We start from the raw sequence: 21,285 nt of genomic DNA on the forward strand, positions 1-21,285 counted from the left end.
CATTTAGCACACTTGGGTGCACAGGTTGAAACCCAACCTGATATTGTTGGAAAAAATGACAGCTTTCTAATGCATTTTTGATATATAGCAATGATCTGTAATAATATGTCATATTGTGTCATATTTGTATATGATCTTGAGGTGGGATGGTTTCTACCTCAAGGTTCCTCCAGAGAACCTTCTGAGGAACCCACTTGTCTAACAGAATACAGCAGAAACCAAAGCCATGGCTGCCCAGATGCTCTCCAACATCCTTTAATTTGAACCAAAGTAAAACCTTGGCCTCACTAGGCATCGTGGAACACCCGTCAGTGTCAATATCCATTTATTATTATTATTTTATTATAATATTATTATCTATTTACTATTAACTATTTAGCACCCAATCTATTATTAAACCCAACCTGATATTGTTGGATAAAACGACAGCTTTCTAATGCATTTTTGATATATAGCAATGATCTGTAAAAGTAATGTGTCATATTTATATATGATCTTGAAGTGGGATGGGTTCTACCTCAAGGTTCCTCCAGAGAACCTTCTGAGGAACCCTCATTTCTAACAGTATATAAAAGAAACCAAAGCCATGGATGTCCAATGCTCAACCCAACCTGATATTGTTGGAAAAAACAACAGCTTTCTAATGCATTTTTTGATATATAGCAATGATCTGTAATAGTAATGTGTCCAAAGTACACATTTGATAGTAGACGCTTCCCATATGTGTCATGAAAGGTGAATCTAGATACGACCAAGGTCTCAGACCTCAAGGTCAAACAGTGCAAATGACCAACCATGTACAGATGTTGTTGCATACAGAACGCAGCATCGGCCTGGACGCCTGTGGCCTGCTGAGTGTACAGTAAGTATTCAATATTCTGCAGTCAAACCAAATCGGATCTATAACCATACTGGTGAGTTTGAGGATTTATTTTTGCATTTTTACCTACATCAACTGGCGTGTTTCACTTAGCATCGTTGAGAAGTACATACTAATTTCACTACAAGCCACAGGACTGCAAATGACCGACCACAAGTCATTGTTTTGGAGTCTCGGGACCTTGACGTGGTCAAATTAAAGCACCCGACCATTTTACAGAGGTCAAGTTCACGAGGGGGTCTGAATCCAACAGGGGGAAGGAGGGCGTGTAGGAGGGCGTGTGGCTATAGGAATGTGCAGTGGATTAGTTCTTAGTTCTCAGTACAATGATGTTACAGGTACAAACAAGTGGGATTTTAGTCCCAAACCTTTAATAAGCATCGTCATTTCTCACCAGTTTATATATTGTAGTAATTCTGGGTAAATCCAAGGTAATCATAATTTTGTAATGTTAGCTACATATGTTAGTTCTGAGCCCAATAGAAGCAGGAAACCCAGCAGTCAGGAGGGCAGTAAGGAAAATAAACATGGGTGATAAATACAAGGACCTTAAAGAGACCCTATAAATAAATAAAAAATAAACAGAGCCCTGAAGTTCTGAAGGAGTATGTCTGTGGGAATTCCAGCACTGATGTTGGTCAAGAAAGCTGTTGGTCAATTGATGTTCTGGTTCATTCCAAAGCTCTGTGCAGGACACTGGACTTTCTAGACCATGCTGGAACATGAAAGGGCCTTCCCTAAACTCTTGCAGCACATTGGAAGCATAGACTTTTCTTATAATTGACTTATGTTTTTTCCCTGAGAGTCTATTGGTGCAGAATTAACGTAACACCTTCAATGTCACACGTTTATACTTATATCCCTAACAGGAGGTTTTCAAACTGTAGGTACCAAGAGCACACCCGTGAGGTACTCCTCTAAACCACCTAACAGGTTTACTGGCTACCTCAATGTCCAATTGGCCACCTTAGGTATAAAATTAATGACCAAAGCATTAATAACCCTAGATTACAACTTCTAGGACTTCCAGTTTAAGGAACCAAAGGCCTATCCTTAAGGTTACATATATGAGCAAGTGGGTATCCACATGTATGATTAATGGTATGGGAAAGTAAGAAGCTGGTGAAGTGTAAACACGTCTTACACCACAGGTTTATTAAATACAAGCCAGACATCAAAGCTTCCCCAGAGAGCTCAATCACCAACCAAAGTGCCACCTGAAATGTCCCCCCAAAAGTAGCCGTCACCAGAAATTCAAACACCATCACTCCTTTGGATAATTGTACGAATAAAATAAGGTACTTCAGACCCCCTTATGTGACTTTGGTTACCCTAAAATACTGCATGATTTGGTATTAATCCACTTCATGAGAGCTGCATCATGTGCATGTGGTCCTCGTAACAGCGAGACGTTTCCTCATATTTTATTGTGGCTTTTTAAATGTCAGATCGTTTTATAAGCTTAAAAATGCACAAATTGCTGCTCGTCTACTGTCAATTATTCTGTATCTGGGTTACTGTAATTACTTTTACTTTTACATTGCCTCTGTCTATAAAGCAACTTTAATAGAACACACATTCAGCCTCAATGCCCAGTGCTGGTTAATAACATACGGTTTTGATTAATAATAAACATAAGCAGGGCCAATTCCTGATTAAAATGAAGCTATTTTTAATATATAACATCAAATATAATGTTCATAAACGTCAATACAGTACATTATCACTACAACATAACCTCATGAACCAATCCGTTCCCAGTCCAGATTACGTACGTCTTATCCACGCTTACATACAGAAGGAAAAGACCAACGTGAACTTTCCAACACTGTTAATAAACAGCTTCTCAGAAATGCGTCCGTTCCAATTACGCACGGGAGACCTAAAGGAGGCCCCGCTTGGATCAAAGGGCGTGAGGGCCCCCGTTGTGACCTTCACCAGCCTCCGGTATTGTTCCGGGACAGTGTCAGTTGGGGTGATGGTCGTTAGCAGTCAATGCTAATCCATAGGAAGCAGGAAAGCATGGAACTTCATGAAGGAATTGAAGATAAATAAGTTTAAAACCGGTGCAAAATGTAGTTATTAGAAGTTCCAAGTCCATTTGAAGACAAAATAACTAATTAGGGCTGCAAGATTATGATCTGTTGGCTTCCTTAAATGATTACATAAAAGACCACAATATTGGTTTACATTAGCTTTTATTTCATCTTGGACTACAGTGTGTATTAAGTCGCATGTTTATTTTGTTCAGAGTCGATTTAAGTTTCTATTTATCATTTTAAGATTCACTCAGTACATTTACGTTTGTGGCATTTGGCGGAGGCTTTTATCCAAAGCGACTTACAATTATGACTGAATACAGTTAGAGCGACTGAGGGTTGGGGGACCCAACAGCGGCAATTTGGTGGCTGGGCTTGAACCAGCGACCTTCTGATTACTAGTCTAGTACCTTAGCCGCTGGGCTACCAATCAAACTCTTTATATAAAATACAATACTGTAAATACCATGTTTATACACCGATTAGACATAACATTATGACCACCTTTCTAATATTGTGTTGATGCCAAAACAGGCCTGACTCATTGAGGCATGGAGTCTGACACCTTTCTATCAGAACCAGCATGAACTTCTTCAGCAGTTTGAGCTACAGTAGCTCATCTGTTGGATCGGACCACACGGGCCAGCCTTCGCTCCCTACGTGCATCAATGAGCCTTGGTCGCCCATGACCCTGTCGCCGGTTTACCACTGTTCCTTCCTTGGACCACTTTTGATAGATACTGACCACTGCAGACCGGGAACACCCCACAAGAGCTGCAGTTTTGGAGATGCTCTGACCCAGTCGTCTAGCCATCACAATCTGGCCCTTATCAAACTCACTCAACTCACTGCTTCTAACATCGACTTTGAGGATAAAATGTTCACTTGCTGCCTAATATACCCCCCCCCCCCACTAACAGGTGCCGTGATTAAGAGATAATCAGTGTTATTCACTTGTCAGTGCTCATAATGTTATGCCAGGTCGGTGTATTTTATGCATGTTTTATAAAAATAATAAAATACTATACATTATATTTCATATAGCGACTATAAACAGCTACAAAAATAAAAGCAGTAACTAAAAAATACTTTTTTTTTTTTACTTCCATCTGGGTTTATTAGACAGATTTATTAATGATGCAGCACAAACTGAGCTCCAGAAATCCTCTGTACACACACATTATACTGTATTACAAATAAAACACTTTATAAAGAAACAGATGTTTGATTCCTCGACTTTCTTTTACTTGTAGTTAAATTTGCTCACAAAAATAACATCATCGTGTCTAAAAAAATTAAATACGAACAAAAAAGCTCAACAGAAATAAATACAAAAACTTACAGAATGTACAGAGATGATGATGATCGTGTCACTTCAACATGATATAAACTGATATAAAACTGATATAAAACGTCACATCATGCTGCTCTAAACATGCTTTTGTATAACAGATCAGGTAAAAACGAGCACCAGTGGTCAGAATTACTGGACGATCAGACAAAAACGCTGTCGCCTGTGTTTCGGCAGATTCTAACAGCTGCTTTTGGTTACGACCGACCGTCCACAAAAACCTCGTCCCAGCGGAGGATTAAAGCTCATAAATCATTCAGTTTATTACGTTTGTACTGAAATTTGTTTACATTATTCACACTTCAGCTGGACAAAATGATTCCTAAATACGTTAGAATTTTGTCATGATGTATAAATTCGTATAAAAAACACCATTATTAAAATGATCTCGTAGGAATTATGGGAAACCAAGCTGGGAATAATGGAAAACCAAGGAAACCAGACTGGGAATAATGGGAAACCAATAATAATTGGAATTATAAGAAACCAAGGAAACCAAGCTGGGGATAATGGGAAACCAATAATAATGGGAATAATGGGAAACCAAGGAAACCAAGCTGTGAATAACGGGGAACCAACCTGGGAATACTGGGAAACTAGGCTGGGAATTATGGGAAGCCAGGCTGGGAATTATGGGAAGCCAGGCTGGGAATGATGTGAAACCAAGGAAACCAAGCTTGGAGTAATGGGAAACCAAGCTGGAAATAATGGGAAACCAGGCTTGGAATAATTGAATACCAAGGAAACCAAGCTGAGAATAATGGGGAACCAATAATAATGGGAATTATGGGAAACCAAGGAAACCAAGCTTGGAATAATGGGAAACCAAGCTGGGAATAATGGGAAACCAAGCTGGGAATAATTGAAAACCAAGGAAACCAAGCTGAGAATAATGGGGAACCAATAATAATGGAAATTATGGGAAACCAAGCTTGGAATAATGGGAAACCAAGCTGGGAATAATGGGAAACCAGGCTGGGAAAAATAAGAAACCAAGGAAGCCAAGCTGGGAATAATGGGAAACCAAGCTGGGGATAATGGGAAACCAAGCTGGGAATAATGGGAAACCAAGGGACGGAGTTTTTGTATCTTTGATTCACCTCACTTATATAGACGTGTTGGTACTGTGAGAGGAAACCCACACAGACAGGGTAATGAGGTAGACACTGAGGATTAACGCTGGGAATCTGGGCTTCTCTCGGATGCTTTTGGCCTCATTTTCAGTAACCGATACATGACATCATGTTCAACTGACAGTAAATGAAAATATATACACACACATACACTATATGGACAAAAGTATTGGGACACCTCGTCTAATTACTGAATTCACTTTCCTGGTCCGGCATGTTTTATAAAGAAACTCATACAAATGCTCTTTTAAATAATTGGGAACAAATGCCCACAGACATACTTTAAACTCTGTCGTTATATACTTTTGGCCGTATAGTGTACGTATAACTATCTACATATATTATATCATGTAACGTTCCTCACTTGTATTTAGTCTATACATTTTCTATCGAAAGTAAAAAATAAAATAAATACACAAAACCAACAGCACTGTGTAGGTGAGGTGTCGCTCGTTTTAAGGAAGCACCGTTCAGAGTTTGATGGCTAGCAGAGACGCACGGCGTGTGAGGTAAAGTTTTGCGTGTGGAGAAACGTTTGCGAACAAAAAATGAAAAAAACGAACGATCAGCGTTTATATCCAGCACCGTTTATAAAATGCGCGTCTACGCTCACAGTTTTGGTTTCATCTGAAGTACTGCTGTGGAAAATCTATAAATAAATGATCTGATACAAAAATACTGCTAATGTACACATCTTTGGCAGAACAAATCTATACAGCGCTAATAATCGTCAGGCTTTTCATCGTGTCACCGACAGGTTGTGCCTACAGAGTTCACATTTCTGGATTGGACCCCCGAGCCAGTGTGATGTTTAGGATGACGATGGGCCTGTTACAAAGTCCTCATATACAAATAAAAAGAAAAAATACACCTACAAACAAACAACGGAACGCAACGTAGCCATAAATTATAAGATCTAGTGTGCTGTACACAAAAAAGAACTACGTTTCATATATAATAAATAATCTACAATCTAATAATCTGTTCCTATATTAATAATAACCTTTTATTTATATCGACAGCACTTTAAGTATTTGGTTCATCATTAAGAAGCAGTCACGGAGGCTAAAGCAGCACCTTGGCCTGGCCGGTCTGTACCTGCTCATGCTACGGTTTAGTAAGAACGGCCGGCGTGTTAAATGTTAGGATGCGTTAGGGACAGGATGGACAGGATGGACAGGATGGACAGGATGGACAGGGATGAACAGAGACACGAGTGTTACGGCCGTACCGAGCTCCACGGGTCCGCGCTCCAGTGAGGACCGGCCGAGCACGGCTGCGTGTTGCACTGCTCGCGGTCCGGCGGTTTGTCCAGGATCTCGCAGCTCTGATCGTCGAATCGATCGCCGCTGTGACGCTGACAGACCACCAGGCGCGTCCTTATGCCCCCGCCGCAGGGTTTCGAACACTGCACACACACAGAAAGAGAAAGAGAGATTCTGATGAAGTGAACTACACTGATTATTTTATGTAATTTACGTCTTCAAACTATTACCAATGTGGGATAAACACGTTTAAATTCTGTATGTGTGGATTTGTACTTAATTTGTTAAAAAAATAAACAAAAGCAGAGAACAAATAAATGTCAGTAGTTTTTTTGCTGTCAAATCTAAAAACTAAATCAATATATTTAAAATATTAAAAATATGAGACAAGCAAAAAATATTAGGCATTAGAGTTAAAATATTTACACATATGTGTGTACATATTTTATTGTCAAATTCAACTTAATCTGAGAAATATCCAACTTTTTGTCCACTGTACCTCTGCAAAGAGTAAAACAGATGATGATTATTATTATTATTATTATTATTAATACATTATTATTATTACATTATTATAATTATTATTAATACATTGTTATTATTATTATTATTAATACATAATTATTATTATTATTACATTCTTGTATTATAATTATTATTAATACATTATTATTATTATTATTATTATTATTAATACGTTATTAATACGTATTAATATTATTACTATGTATTAATATTATTATTATTAAAACATTATTATTATTATCACTATTATTATTTTATTATTATTATTATTACATTGTTATTATTAGTATTATTATTATTATCACTATTATTATTTTATTATTATTATTATTAGTATTATTACATTGTTATTATTATTAATATTATTTTTATCCCTATTATTATTGGTTTATTTATTTATTATTATTATTATTATTATTATTGGTTTATTTATTATTATTATTATTATTATTATTATTATTGGTTTATTTATTATTATTATTATTATTACATTGTTATTATTATTATTATTATTAATATTATTATTATTGCCATCAACTTCATTCCAGCGTCTGAGGTCTGTAGGCTTGATAACTTTCTCTAACAGTATCTTGTTTCTGACCGTCCTTGTGCTCTTTTATTTTAAATTCGTCCAGCCATATTTATCTTTGCCAATTAACTGTTTCCAAAATAACCAATAATGTCCAAAATCCGAGAGCTTTACTTCACTTTGGTTATCTGGGCTTCGAGTGAAAGGTTTGATTCTCTCGTCTTTTTTGCCCTCCAGGTTTCTCTTCAGTGTTCTTTCTGTATTCAGTTAAGCCTAAAGAAAGCTAACAGTGGTGCTAATTAGTTGTAAGACTTCAGGTTTAGAGTCAGTATTGTGTGTGTGTGTGTGTGTGTGTGTGTGCTTCGTACTTCGCCCCAGTGTCCGTACACCCACTGTGGACAGGGTCCAGACTCGCAGGAACGCTGCTCGGCGGGCTGAATACTTTCATCACAGCTGTTGGCTGGATACCCGTTAACATCCTGGCACACCACCACCCGCCTCTGGAATCCACCAGCACACGTACTGGAGCACTGAGAGGAGCGGCACGCAAACGTTAGCAAACACGCTTACAGTCTCTGTGCTAGCACAGCCAAACAATACACGTTTTAATCTATGATAAAGTTACTGCATGATGCTATGTTTGTTTTAATTCTGGAAATATAACATCACATACATAATAATCATTGTGTTTAGCAACTGGCTAATCACTTTCATAACTTTCTTAAAGCTAAGCTAAGCTAAACATTGTATTTTAAATGCCATCTTTTTCTATATACAATCACATAATTAGTGTTAGCAGCGCTGGCAACACACCTGTGCTAAGCTAAAACTGTTAGAATTGCTTGTGCTCAGTAATTATTAGTAGTTTTTAATCACAGTTATATATATATATAATTGTATTTAGCAACTGGCTAATATATATACATAATAATCATTGTATATATTAACTGGCTAATCGCTTTACTAACTTTCTTAAAGCTAAGCGAAACTATTTCTAGCTAAACTATTTTTACATACAATCATGTATTTACTGTTAGCAATTCTGGCAACACACCTGTGCTAAGCTAAAACTTAGAATTATTACTAGTTTTTAATCTCAGTTAGCAACAGTGGCTAAGCTAAAACTGTTAGAATTGCTTTTGCGACAGTCCAGCTTTGCTCAGATATTAAAAAAATGCATGAACACCGACGATAACAAGCACAAGCAGGTACTGTCTATATATATTTATGTTGCGTCAAGATTATCTTTAGCCAAAAATACTATTTCTAAATTTAGCACACGTAGCATCCTGCTAACCCGGAAAGCCCTGAAGCAGCAGATCCTGCAGGTGCCTGCTATAAATACCCAGAGTGCATCTATTCACAGAGCCCAACATCAACACGTATAAAGAACACAATGGTTTTTATCTACAGAGAGGAAGAGCTGATGACTCCCAGACCTGAACACGACGGCTAAACCTCTAACCGTTACTGTCCAGTACTGTCCAGCTCCTAAATATGTGAAATATCACATCTGCTGGAAGGAAGCTAGCCAGCTAGTCAAGATTTCAGGGCTGCATTGGGGATCGGGAGGAGCTTTCTTCAGAAGACAATTACCTCGTCATGCTTACATACACACACGTGTGTACAACATGATAATCATCTTTTCTTTCTATAGCCCAGATTGTTAGGATTTGTTAGGGTTCAGGATTGGGATTTGAACCCCTAACCTTCCAATAGATACCCCATAGCTGTTACCACTAAAGCACCACGTCAGCATTGCAGGCAACTGATAATCTGTTCAACAGATAACGAAGCAAATTCAGCCTTTTTTATGAATTTTTTCCTCAGTTTTAATCCAAATTTAGTCATATCCAATCACCTAAATTGTATTTCCGCCTCTGGTGCTGCACACCTTCCACTCCTGATCGAGGAGGGTCGTGACTAACACCGCCCCTCAGACATGTGTGCAGTACAGACAGGTTCAGGTTCATATAGAGATCCGTATCGTGCACGGAGAGTCACTGTGTTATCGATCAGCCAGCAGAGGGCGTAACTGCGGCAGTTATGAGGAATCCCTCACATGAGCTTGATGTTTAGATGTATTAACACTCCTTCCACTCTTACGATGTTCTACAAAACATCTGCATGCGACTCACCGCTCCCCACGGTCCGGTCCTCCACTGCGACTGCGGACGTCCCTCTCTGTTTCGATCCGCTCTGCCTGCGGGAACAGCTTTCTTGCGGGCGTCCGGGTGCGACGGGGGGGTCCCGTGGTTCCCGGGGTAGGACGGACACTGGGGCATGGCGCACTCCTGCTCCGCGCTCGGCCGTTCGTCCGGGTCACACTCGGCCGCGTCCACCGGCTGATCGCTGAAGTTCTCGCACTGCACCTGCCGGGTGGCTCGACCCTGACCGCACGAAACTGAGCACTGCGAACACACGTAGAGAAACGGCTACGTTCATGTACGTTCTACACAAAAATGCTTTTTTGTTTTTACACTGTACCGATGTGGATGTAATTTGGCGACCCCTGCTGGTTGCACAACAACCTTGCAGGCTAAAGAGCCTAACGCATGCTACTTATTTTCCAGGTAGGTAGACAGACAGACAGATAGACAGACAGACAGACAGACAGACAGACAGACAGACAGACAGATAGATAGATAGATAGATAGAAAGACAGGCAGACAGACAGACAGGCAGACAGATAGATAGACAGACAGATAGATAGGCAGACAGTTAGATAGATAGATAGATAGATAGATAGATAGATAGATAGATAGATAGATAGATAGATAGATAGATAGACACGCGGGCAGACAGACAAACAGACAGGTAGACAGATAGTTTACGGCTACAAACCAGGGTCCTTATACAGCATTAAAGACCCCACCCACTTTCAGTCCGATCTTTTCCCACCCTGCAGACTTTAATGGCCAATTTTGTCTGCTGCAGGCATTGCCAATTATGCCCGCTAGGGGGCGCCCAGCTGCTAGAACAGCTGTGATTCAAACTTGGGGAGACCAGAATCCCAACGCTGCGCCACCTGGGCACCCCACATGCCAAACTGCTCACAAACAGCCATGAAAGGTGGGAATCGAACCAAGAACCCATGCCCTCCTTCCCCAAAGGTGCAGAATGTGGACCTTGTGATGGACTAGCACCCAGGTTCATTCGAAATGAAGCGTTTTTGTTTGAGATCCTTGTGGGTCTGAACGCTGCACGTTAACCACTGACACGCCGCACCCGGAGCTGAGGCGGCGTAATGAGTGTGGGATCGCAGCGGCCTTAAATAAGCGTCTCCCCGCTGCACTACGCTAACCGTCTCTGACATTAATAACACGGAGACCCTTCACCGGCCCCTGTGTACGTGTGTGTGTACGTGTGTGTGTACGTGTGTGTGTACGTGTGTGTGTGTGGGGGAGTATCAGCACAGCTCCTGATGAGAAACATCTGCAAGCACAGCAATCCGGCTCCCTCTCACCGCACACACACACACACACAAACACACACACACAGCTCGTTTCCCCTGGGCCTTCCACAAAGCTTTCTAACCCTTCAGCATCAAGAACACTCGTGTTAGAAAAATAAAGCATCACGTTAAACCAGCGTCGTGAAAATAACGCTAATTACGAACATTTTAAAGACCAAATCAGAGTTACCTGGGAAAAGTGTGCGGCTTAATCCCTTAAACTCCTCACACGCTGTTAACAAGTTTAACCTAAACAAATCCAATTGTCCCAAAGTACCAAAGTGAACATACCGGCGTCCATTCCAGGACCTTCCACTGACCGCAGGCCACCACGGAGCAGATCTCAGTGGCAGGAGGTTTCTGGAGGTGAGCGCACGCCGACTCCTCCGCTACTCCGCCCTGATCGTCCCGACAGCTCACGTAGCGCATGCGCTCGCCCTTCCCGCAGGTGGCGCTACACTGCGGCACACAGAGACGTACTCGGCTCAAAAGACGTTCATATACACACCTATACATACCTGTTTAATGTGCGTTTATTATTAAGGCCGTACCTGAGTCCAGGACCCGAAGCGCCACTGGGGTTTGTGGGCGGCACGGGGCGCTGGTTTGGTGTCGGGAGAGACAGGGTGGATGAGGGGGCAGGCGGAGATCTCACAGTCCTGCAGAGAAGAAGGAGAAGAGTCAGAATGATGCACTGCTGCTTTATCATCATCACATGAAAATCTTCTTCCCCTTAAAGCTTCTTTGAGCTTCCAAAAATGTGGAAATCAGACGGCGCTAAATCCGGACTATAAGCGTTTCCTAGTCTCTCAGACATGACCGATTACTCCTCCTGTACTATAAGAATACAAAAGCAGATCTCCCAGTTACTAAAACCAGTTACCTCACCGAGCAAATAATGGTTTGCAAACTTTGGTGGACTGTATAGAGCTTTGAGCTCAACCCTATATTTCACATTTGGGATGAATCGGAATGACAAATGTGAGTCAGGCATACTCGTCCAGCATCAGGAGATCTAACGAATGCTTGTTTGAATAAATTTAGTTGAACGTATTGGGACGCCCCGTGTAAGTATTGAATCTATGTGTTTCAGCCTAAACAACTGTCCCAACAGTTTAGGGAAGGACCTTTCCTATTCCAGCATGACTGTGTCCCTGTGTCCAAAACCAGCTCTATAAGAACATGAGGAAAAGCTAGAACTGGAACAATAATTGAGGCTTTCTTGATTAACATCAGTGCCCAGTCATACAAATGCTCTTTTGACTTAATGGGCACAAATTCCCACAGGCATACTTCAAATCTTGTGAGAAGCCTTCTTAGACGAGCGGTTGTTGTTCTAGCTGAAGATTTACATGTAAATTTTCGGCATTTAGCAGACGCTTTTATCCAAAGAGACTTACAGTATACAGTGTAAGCAGTTGAAGGTTAAGGGCCTTGCTCAAGGGCCCAACAGTGGCAACCTGGCAGAGGTGGGGTTTGAACCAGCGACCTTCTGCTTACTAGTCCAGTACCTTAACGACTAGGCTACAGCTAGTATTCAGAAGCTGTCAGGTGTCCAAATACTTTTGGTCGGTAAGGGCCTTGCTCAGGGGCCCAACAGTGACTAGATGATGGTGGAGCTTGAATCAACAACCTGCTGATTACTACTCTGGTATCTTGACCGCTGAGCCCTAACCCCTGAGCTACTGTAGTTCTAGCTGAATAGATCACACATGCCGTGAAGGAACCGGGGAGCGATTTCATGCTCATGCCAACGGTTTTGGAATTGAATGTTAGGTCAGGTTCATATCGTGTATGCTCTTAGTTCACACACACACACACACACACACTCACACACAGTCGGGAGTTCAGCGTGGGCCTCACACTTCACGACTGACTGACTGACATCACACAAACCCACTTCCTCAGGGTCAGCGCGTCCGAAGCTCATTCAGGAATGAAACCAGGGCCTCTCTGTCCCCCTTTTGGCCGCACCACCCTCCCTCTCTCTTCCTCCCTCTCTACTCTGTACATCCCTCGATTGGTCTCTTCCTGTCCCCAGCAGCCGAGCCTTTTTACTCCGTCTTTTTAACTCGGCCTCGATCCGGACAGATGTTTATCTTTAAAGCTACGTTTCCACAGCTGGAAATCTGCCGCGGCTTTGCTTCATCTTCGGTTCCCATGGTAACGTAAAGCGCGCTCGACTGTGGACAGTGTCCTTACTTTTAAACCCTTGAGAAGAACGATGCCTTTACAGTCATATATACACTATATGGACAAAAGTATTGGGACACGCCTTCATATTTTAAATTCATGCATTTAAGCCACTTGGATATTCTATGCTTTCAGCTTTGCAGCAACAGGTTAGGGAAGTCCCTTTCCTGAAAGAAAGCTCAGATTAAAGAACCTCCAGTGTCCTGCACAGACCTCAGGCCCACTGAACAGTCCAGCCGTACAGATTCTGTCATGTTTTGACTAAACAGGCACAAATTCCCACAGACATACTTCAAATACTTGTAAGAAGCCTTCTCAGTAGAGTATTCTAAAGAGAGTCAGGTGTCCAAATACTTTTGGCCCTATAGTGTACAAACACACAGAGTCAGAGTGCAGGGGCAGTCAGTAAGGGCCTCGCTCAGGGGCCCAACAGTTGAAAGGTGATGCTGATTACTACTCTAGTATCTTGACCACTGAGTCCTGACCTCAGCCCGGTCTCACCTGAGTGTCGGTCGGTCGGGTTGCTGCGTTACATTCGGTGTCGTCCATCACCGAGCCGTACGATCCCACGACACACTTCACAGCTCTCATCTGATAGCCGGGGCCACATGTGGTGGTGCACTGAACACACACAACACACACACACACACACAATCAAAGGTCAGTTAGAGACCATTCAGATACCACTAGATACGCTTCATACAATAGAATTGAATAGGACACCTTTATTTGTCATATATACTGTACATCTACATGTGTATAGTCAGAGCGCAGGGCCAGACATCCTACACTGTCCCTGGAGCAGAGAGGGTTAGGGGCCTTGCTCAGGGGTCCAACAGTGGCCGTGTGGCAGAGCTAGGAGCTGGGATTCGAATTCTCAACCTTTCGATTGATAGCCCAAAGCTCTTCCCACTAGGCTACCATTGTTTTGCCCCTCTCTGACTTTGATCAAATAAGATCAAATGGTTTTTGTTTGTAAGCTTTATTTAATACCTTCAAATGTAGGTTTTAAGTCCCGACCCTGTGCATATAGATCGTTTATTTCAAGAAATACAGTAAATGTATTTATTTATTTATTTATTGCCATAAATTTATTGGCAGAGCAATAATTTTTCAGAGGGTGGCACGGTGGCTCGGTGGGTAGCACTGTAGCCTCACAGCAAGAAGGCCCTGGGTTCAAACCCCAGGCGTAGCGGTCCGGGTCCTTTCTGTGCAGAGTTTGCATGTTCTCCCCGTGTCTGCATGGATTTCTCCCGGGAGCTCCGGTTTCCTTATTGGATAATCGGTTAACAAAGCGAGTGAGTGAGTGAGTGTTTTAGATTAGCTGCTGTTTACATTAAGTTATTTTACTGGAATTAATAGTCTGTCTCTTTGTAAGGTCTATCACTATGGCAGAGACCATCCAAGTCAAATCTGAAACCTTTAAGGATTCTAATTGCAGACCCAAACAGAATATCGATATGTAGTTTGGGTGCCGAACACTTCCATGTTCCTACAGACCCGGATTCCTGACTTCTGGTTACAGTCAGTGCTGGATTAACAGGTGTAGCCACAGCCGTGTACGTGTGCTCACCTGGCCCCAGGGGCCGACCTGCCAGGACGCGCACTCCTGCATCTGGCACGGCTGCACCGACTCCGGTTTGGGCGAGACGCAGTCCCGGTCGTCACGACGCTCGTCTCCGAACTGACACCACGTCCGCCGGTGCTTGTAGCCCTTCCCGCACGTCACCATACACTAGCAAATAAAACACACAAGAACATCTGAGCGGAACGTCTCTGTAGATGCTCTGAGATCAGATCTATGCATGGGTGTTTCCCAGAATGCTTACGCAAAAACAACCTGCTGTACTAAAACTAAAACAACTGAAATACGTCCGCTCGTACCTCGGACCACTCTGCGGTCCTCCACTGTGGACAGTGGATCTCGTTGCACGGCTGGACCACCAGTTTGTCCCTTTCGTTGCATTTCCCGTCGTCGTTCTTTGAGGATTTTCCACACATGGCTCTCCGACGCCTCGTTCCTCCTCCGCAGCTTTTGGAGCACTGAACAAAAATTACAGAAACGAAAACAGACTCTCATCAATGCAGTTCTTAAAATGGAAGGGTTTCGGGAGCTACCGGCCATGCCGAACACCCTTGTGAGAATGTATATATATATACAGGACCAGCATTCTTACCTCAGACCAGGGCGAGTACTCCCACACTCCAGGGCTGCAGTCACCCCGACAGACCTCCCGCTCGCTCGGTTTGTGCTGCTGGCTGCAGTTCTGACTGTCGACTCTCTGGGTCTTGCCGTCGGTCCGGCTTCTTTTGGAACAGTAGATTTCTACAGTCCTGTAGCCCACACCGCACGTGGCCGAGCACTCGCTCTTACGGGCGACGTTCCACCTGTCAAATCATAACAGAACAAACACCAGAGAATTAGGAACGTTTCCCAAGCGCTGCATTTCAGACAAGAAAATAAAAACATAAAAACATTATTATTTGTAGGGTTACAATGAAGCTGGACAGTAAATAAGACATTATTATACAGAATGTTTGTATGTTTTTATAGCTAAGGCCTCACGTTTACTGGTTAATCTGCACTATGCAATTCTACGGCAATTCAGTTAGCACTCGCTGAAAACAGTAAAGCAGCTGAAAACACGACTCGGGTAACTGAGTTTGGAAAACTAACAACCAATTCTGTGGACGCAAAAGGGGGGTCAAAACACGGACGAGAATTTTCGTATTTGAGACGGTCGCTGGATGTTTTAGGTTTACATTCAACTATTAAGGTCGGCTGTGCTGTGTACTGTAGCTTCCATTTATTTTATTATTTTATTTATAAGTGTAATTTAATGACCGCCGTAAAACGTGGCACTAGTGTAGTCGATACCTGAGTTCACAGTCTGTGTTGCAGGGCTCGGTGACGGCCGCCGGTCTCGGGGAGCCGTGGCACCTCTGATCAGAGACCACCATGCGGTCCGGATGACGACTGCACACGATCTTCCTCTTACGCTCGCCTGAATAATGCAACAAACCAATAAAGAAATGATTCTTTAATTACTGATAACAGGATACAGTACAATCAGTTTGAATGGTAATGTAAAATATAAAAAAAAAAAAAAGATTTCCGTTCTCACCTTGGCACAAGCGGCTGCATTCCTGCCACGATCCGGACGCGTCCCAGATAAACTGAGTCTTATCCTCGATGGGAATGTTAAAGGAATACCTGACGTCTGGGTTGTAGAGGCTGCCCACAGATAGCACCTGTCAGGTAAAAGACACTTAAAAATCTCATATTGTTTCTATTTATTTATGCATTTTCTCCCTTTTTCTCCCAATTGAGCATATTGTCCCAATTTGGTCAATTAGTCCTAGTGAACCCCTTCTGTATGCCCGTGCTTCTGTGCAGGCTCCTCGGTCTGCTTACCAGGGTCCCTACACAGTGCTTGAAGACCCCACCCACTCAGTCTGGTCATTTCCCCACTCAGTCTGGTCATTTCCCCACCCAGCAGACATAGTGGCCAATTGTACCCGCTAGATGGCGCCCAGTCGACCGGTAGCAGAGCAGAGACTTGAACTGAGGTGTTGAAATTTTGGCGATGGTGTGCTAGCGGAATATGCCACTGTGCCATCTGGGTGTCTAAAAATCTCATATTTTATAAACATACAGTAGAACCTCGATTTAACGGATTTCTGATTTAACAGACAAAATCTGGGAAACCGAATGTCTGGTCCGATTGTTCAAAATTCCTGTGAGAAGAAAACCAAGACCAGCAGTTCAGTAACTGTCCACTAGCAGGCACACATCTTTCTGTTTACATGAGTGAGAGGTTTTGTTTTGTCAGGAGGCTCGCTCTGTTCTCGCCCTTTTCTCGATTTTGATTTTCTTTATCTTTTACTGCAGAACTACGATTTTAAAATGAAGTGTGTTGAAAAAGTTAGCATTAAAAAAACAAACAAACGCCGCTCAGGTGGCGCAGCGGTAAAACACACGCTGGAACACCAGAGCTGGGATCTTGAATACATCGTATCGAGTCTCAGCTCTGCCTGCCGGCTGGGCTGAGCAGCCACATGAACAACGATTGGCCTGTTGTTCATGTAGGGGTAGGATATTAAGCCAAATAGGGACTTTCTCATAACTAATGCAATTACAACCTCTGCTGGCTGGATGCACAGAGACTAGGAAAGAGTGCGCTGATCAGGGTGTGTCTCTCTGTACACAGTGCTGATCCGCATTGCACTCGTCAAGTGTAGGTGACAGGATGCATACGTGTCGAAGGGGCGTGGGTTAGCTCCATTCTCAATCAGTCAATCAGAGCGGGGGTCGGCAATAGTGGAGAGGAAGTATGACGCAATCGGGTGATTGGACGTGCTAAAGTTGGGAGAAAAAGGGGAAAAAATGCATAAAAACTCTAACAGCGATCAGTCGTTACCTGGATGACGATCTCCTCGTCGATGCGCTCAGTGCAGTTGAGTCTCTCGATGACGTGGTCGGAGCCGCTGTACTCCAAAACAGTGTTCCCCAACTTCACTTCCCTTTTAAACATGCTGACCACAAAATCACCGTTGAGTAAATATTCTCCACGACTGTTGGCCACAGCTAGAGATGAAAATAAAAAAGAAATTTCAATTATAGGACGAATAGACGAACGTCCAGATTCACGGAGCCATAAAATTGATTTTTATGACATCACAAGACAGGTCCTGTACGCCAGTAGCTTACTGATTGTCCTGTTCCTTTAATAAAATGTAACCGGACCCTTTTCCCTTGGTTGAGAACCACTAGTCTAGCACATCAGCAGTGGACTAAATGTTTTTGGAATTACCAAAACACAGGCAGTTGTTAAAACAGCTCATCAAAATAAGCTAATTTAAAATATAAACTCCTGTACGTGTTTTGAAATGTTCCCATGACATGTTGGCTGGTTTGTACTGGTGACCGGTAAACGTGCAGGTTTTTACCGCCTGTACGTTTCACCCCATGAGATGATGAAGCTAATTGGGCCAAAGTGGCGCGGCATTCCTCCGAGGGGCCGACTCTTCCTCTGCTGCACACATTCACGTTAATGCGATTATGTCCCTTATTTCCTGCATTACTTTCCTCACCATTTCACACATCACAGGTCCCACCGTCTTCCTGTAAACGCCGAAATCCTGCACACACGCACGCGGAGGCTGATGCATGAGAACCCTCTGCCGGTCATCCCCCCCGGGATGCAGGAACCCGGCTCGATGACCACACGCACCGATCCCGAGCTTCTAACTACGTTCCTGGACTGATTAACCCGACCTGACACCTCAAAACAGCTTTCGACTGGGCACAAATCCCCACAGAAGAGAGGCTGTTATTATAGCTGAAAAGATCCCACTCTATTTTAATATCTATTTTTAAGAGGATGTCAACTGAGGCTTTCTTGACCAATATCAGCCCCCAGCCATTCAAAACAGCTTTTGACTAAATGGGCACAAATTCCCACAGACGTATTTCAAAGTCTGGTTAGAAGCCTTCTCTGAAGAGTGGCTGTTCTTATAGCTGAAAAGATCACATAGAGGTCGGTCAATTTTAATACCTATTTTTAGGGCAGTTGTAGCCTAGTGGTTAAAGTACTGGTCTAGTAATCAGAAGGTGAGGGGTTTAAGCCCCACAACTGCCAGGTTGCTGCCTTAACCCTCAATTGCTCAGACTGTATACTGTCACAGTACTGTAAGTCGCTTTGGATAAAAGCGCCTGCTAAATGCCGAACATGTAAATGTTAAAATGGGACGTCCAAACTAGCCCACGGTCAGGTGTCCGAATACTTTTGACCGTCGTACGTCCCATCGTACGCCCCTCAGGTCTAATTTGGTTTCTCTCGCTCGCCCGCTCGTCTCTGCCTTTCCTCGAGGCCCGGAAACCTTTCAGATCCTCTACAATGAGAGTTTTCCAGAGAGGGACGTGTGTAGGAAGCTGAAATTTCCTTCAGATGTCTCCATCAGTGGGGGCGTGATGACGGATACTCCATTGTACCCTTAGCAGAACAGAACCGCATTATTCAGCGACGCCCACACACGACGATGCTTCTCATGTAAGGAACGTGCTCCTCTCGTGCTCCTCTCCATCCTCTGGCTTCTCGTTGAATGGGCCTCTCATGTGTCCTTGATTAGCGTCTGCTGGCGAGGTTCTGCTTTTAGAGGCTTGAGGATGTCAGACGTGAAGGAGGAAGCACACAGTGGGGTAAAATGTTCTGACAAGAGACTTCTGAGGCATATCCCAATACAGATGTTGTCTCATAATTATAACTGCTTATTAAATTCAAGGTAAAATGTGGCCAAGTGGTCCGGGGTGTTGCTGATTTGCACCCTGACCAACCATGACCCTGACCAGGATGGTGGTAAAACCGTGATAATGAAATTAAAATGAAAGTGATGGTCGTTTTGATTGTCGACTTTCTCCTGCCTTGTTTATTCACCTGATACCCCAGACAGCAGAAACGCTGAACAGGCTGAAGGTTCGACTCACCGAGGTAGTTATCGTCCTCCGATTTCCCTGAGAAACTGTGCTGTCGCACGTCAATGTTCGTAGCACCGCTGGGTATACGCACCACAACATTGTAACCTAGAGAAGAGGAAAAATTATAATAATTATAATAATAACAGTAATAATAATAACAACAATTAAAAAACAATAATACATATAGTAATAATAGTAATAATAATCATAATAGCAATAATAATATGGTAATTAATAATAATAATAAAATAATAATAATAATAATAATAATAGTAATAATATGGTAATTAATAATAATAATAATAATAATAATAATAATAGTAATAATATGGTAATTAATAATAATAATAATAATAATAGTAATAGTAATATTAATATTAATAATAATAATTATTATTATTATTATTATTATTATTATTATTATTATATAATAACAATAATAGCAATAATAATAATAATAATAATAAACACATTTGCGATGCTTATAAACCAGTACCCGTGTATAAAGGTCATTATTTAAAAAAAACTGAAAATATAAATTCACATTGAAATGGTTTAAATTGAGAAGCTTGATCTGAATTAAAGGTGCGGTACATGATTTTATCAGTAGGTCACATTACTTTTTATAGATGTTCTCTTTAAAGCCCTAAATAATGAATCTAGTACAACAGGAGGTTTACAAAAATAGAAACAGGACTGACAGGGATGTAAAGATGATTTGTTTTACAGAAGCTGGATGCTGGTGGCCAGGAGTCCTAAAGGGCTGAATTTACTGGTTTTGACGTACCGTAGTGAACCGTGTTGAACGTCCCTGCCACGGGCTTGCAGGACGAATTATCTCCCCCACACACTCCACACTTATCTCTCCTGGCTTTGGAGTTCAGAATGTTGTCACATCCCGCTTGCTGTGGAAAACAGAGCGGAGGGCGAGTCAGCACAGCCCGAAACGCCGTCAGTTATTCCTGGCGATGGAATCGTAACTCGACAGAGTTACATAATCAGATCTGGAACGGCGTGCCAGAGAAACGGAGGATGAAACTAAATATGGTAAGTACGGCGAGCCGTGTTTCATAAATACACTCGCTCACCCTGCAGAGGCCCTGCACGCAGATGTCGTTGGTGTCGGGGCCACACAGCGTGCCGTCCACGACCCGGTCCTTGAGCTGATAGTACGCTGTGTTTCCTGCCACCCTGCAGAAGAGCTTACAGCGATCCTTCATCAGAACTGCAGCACATCAAAACACATTCATCATTTATTAGTTATTATTTTATGTTTTACACACTGTGGTTACATTCATGACAGATCAACCCCAGGTCCCAGGTATCTGTCTGTCTGTCTGTCTGTCTGTCTGTCTGTCTGTCTGTCTGTCTGTCTGTCTGTCTGTCTGTCTGTCTATCTATCTATCTGTCTGTCTGTCTATTCGTCTATTTGTATATC

At 42.5% G+C, this 21,285-nt stretch overlaps 1 protein-coding gene across 1 annotated transcript in view; it reads right to left on the reverse strand.

The window, feature by feature from the left end:
• Positions 1-21,285, reverse strand: part of LOC134301467 (A disintegrin and metalloproteinase with thrombospondin motifs 9-like) — a 52,915-nt gene that overhangs the window by 18,703 nt on the left and 12,927 nt on the right. Inside the window, exons 14-28 of the mRNA XM_062986161.1 lie at positions 20,936-21,072; positions 20,635-20,752; positions 19,857-19,952; positions 17,791-17,957; positions 16,495-16,621; positions 16,248-16,374; positions 15,547-15,757; positions 15,254-15,412; positions 14,943-15,104; positions 13,871-13,990; positions 11,728-11,835; positions 11,468-11,635; positions 9,861-10,133; positions 8,091-8,252; positions 6,635-6,811 (exon numbers count right to left, since the gene is read on the reverse strand). Coding sequence (XP_062842231.1) covers positions 6,635-6,811; positions 8,091-8,252; positions 9,861-10,133; positions 11,468-11,635; positions 11,728-11,835; positions 13,871-13,990; positions 14,943-15,104; positions 15,254-15,412; positions 15,547-15,757; positions 16,248-16,374; positions 16,495-16,621; positions 17,791-17,957; positions 19,857-19,952; positions 20,635-20,752; positions 20,936-21,072 — 2,312 coding nt within the window. The remainder of the gene's footprint in view (positions 1-6,634; positions 6,812-8,090; positions 8,253-9,860; positions 10,134-11,467; positions 11,636-11,727; positions 11,836-13,870; positions 13,991-14,942; positions 15,105-15,253; positions 15,413-15,546; positions 15,758-16,247; positions 16,375-16,494; positions 16,622-17,790; positions 17,958-19,856; positions 19,953-20,634; positions 20,753-20,935; positions 21,073-21,285) is intronic.

This window comes from Trichomycterus rosablanca, chromosome 24, assembly GCF_030014385.1.
Source record: "Trichomycterus rosablanca isolate fTriRos1 chromosome 24, fTriRos1.hap1, whole genome shotgun sequence".
NCBI lineage: Eukaryota > Metazoa > Chordata > Actinopteri > Siluriformes > Trichomycteridae > Trichomycterus > Trichomycterus rosablanca.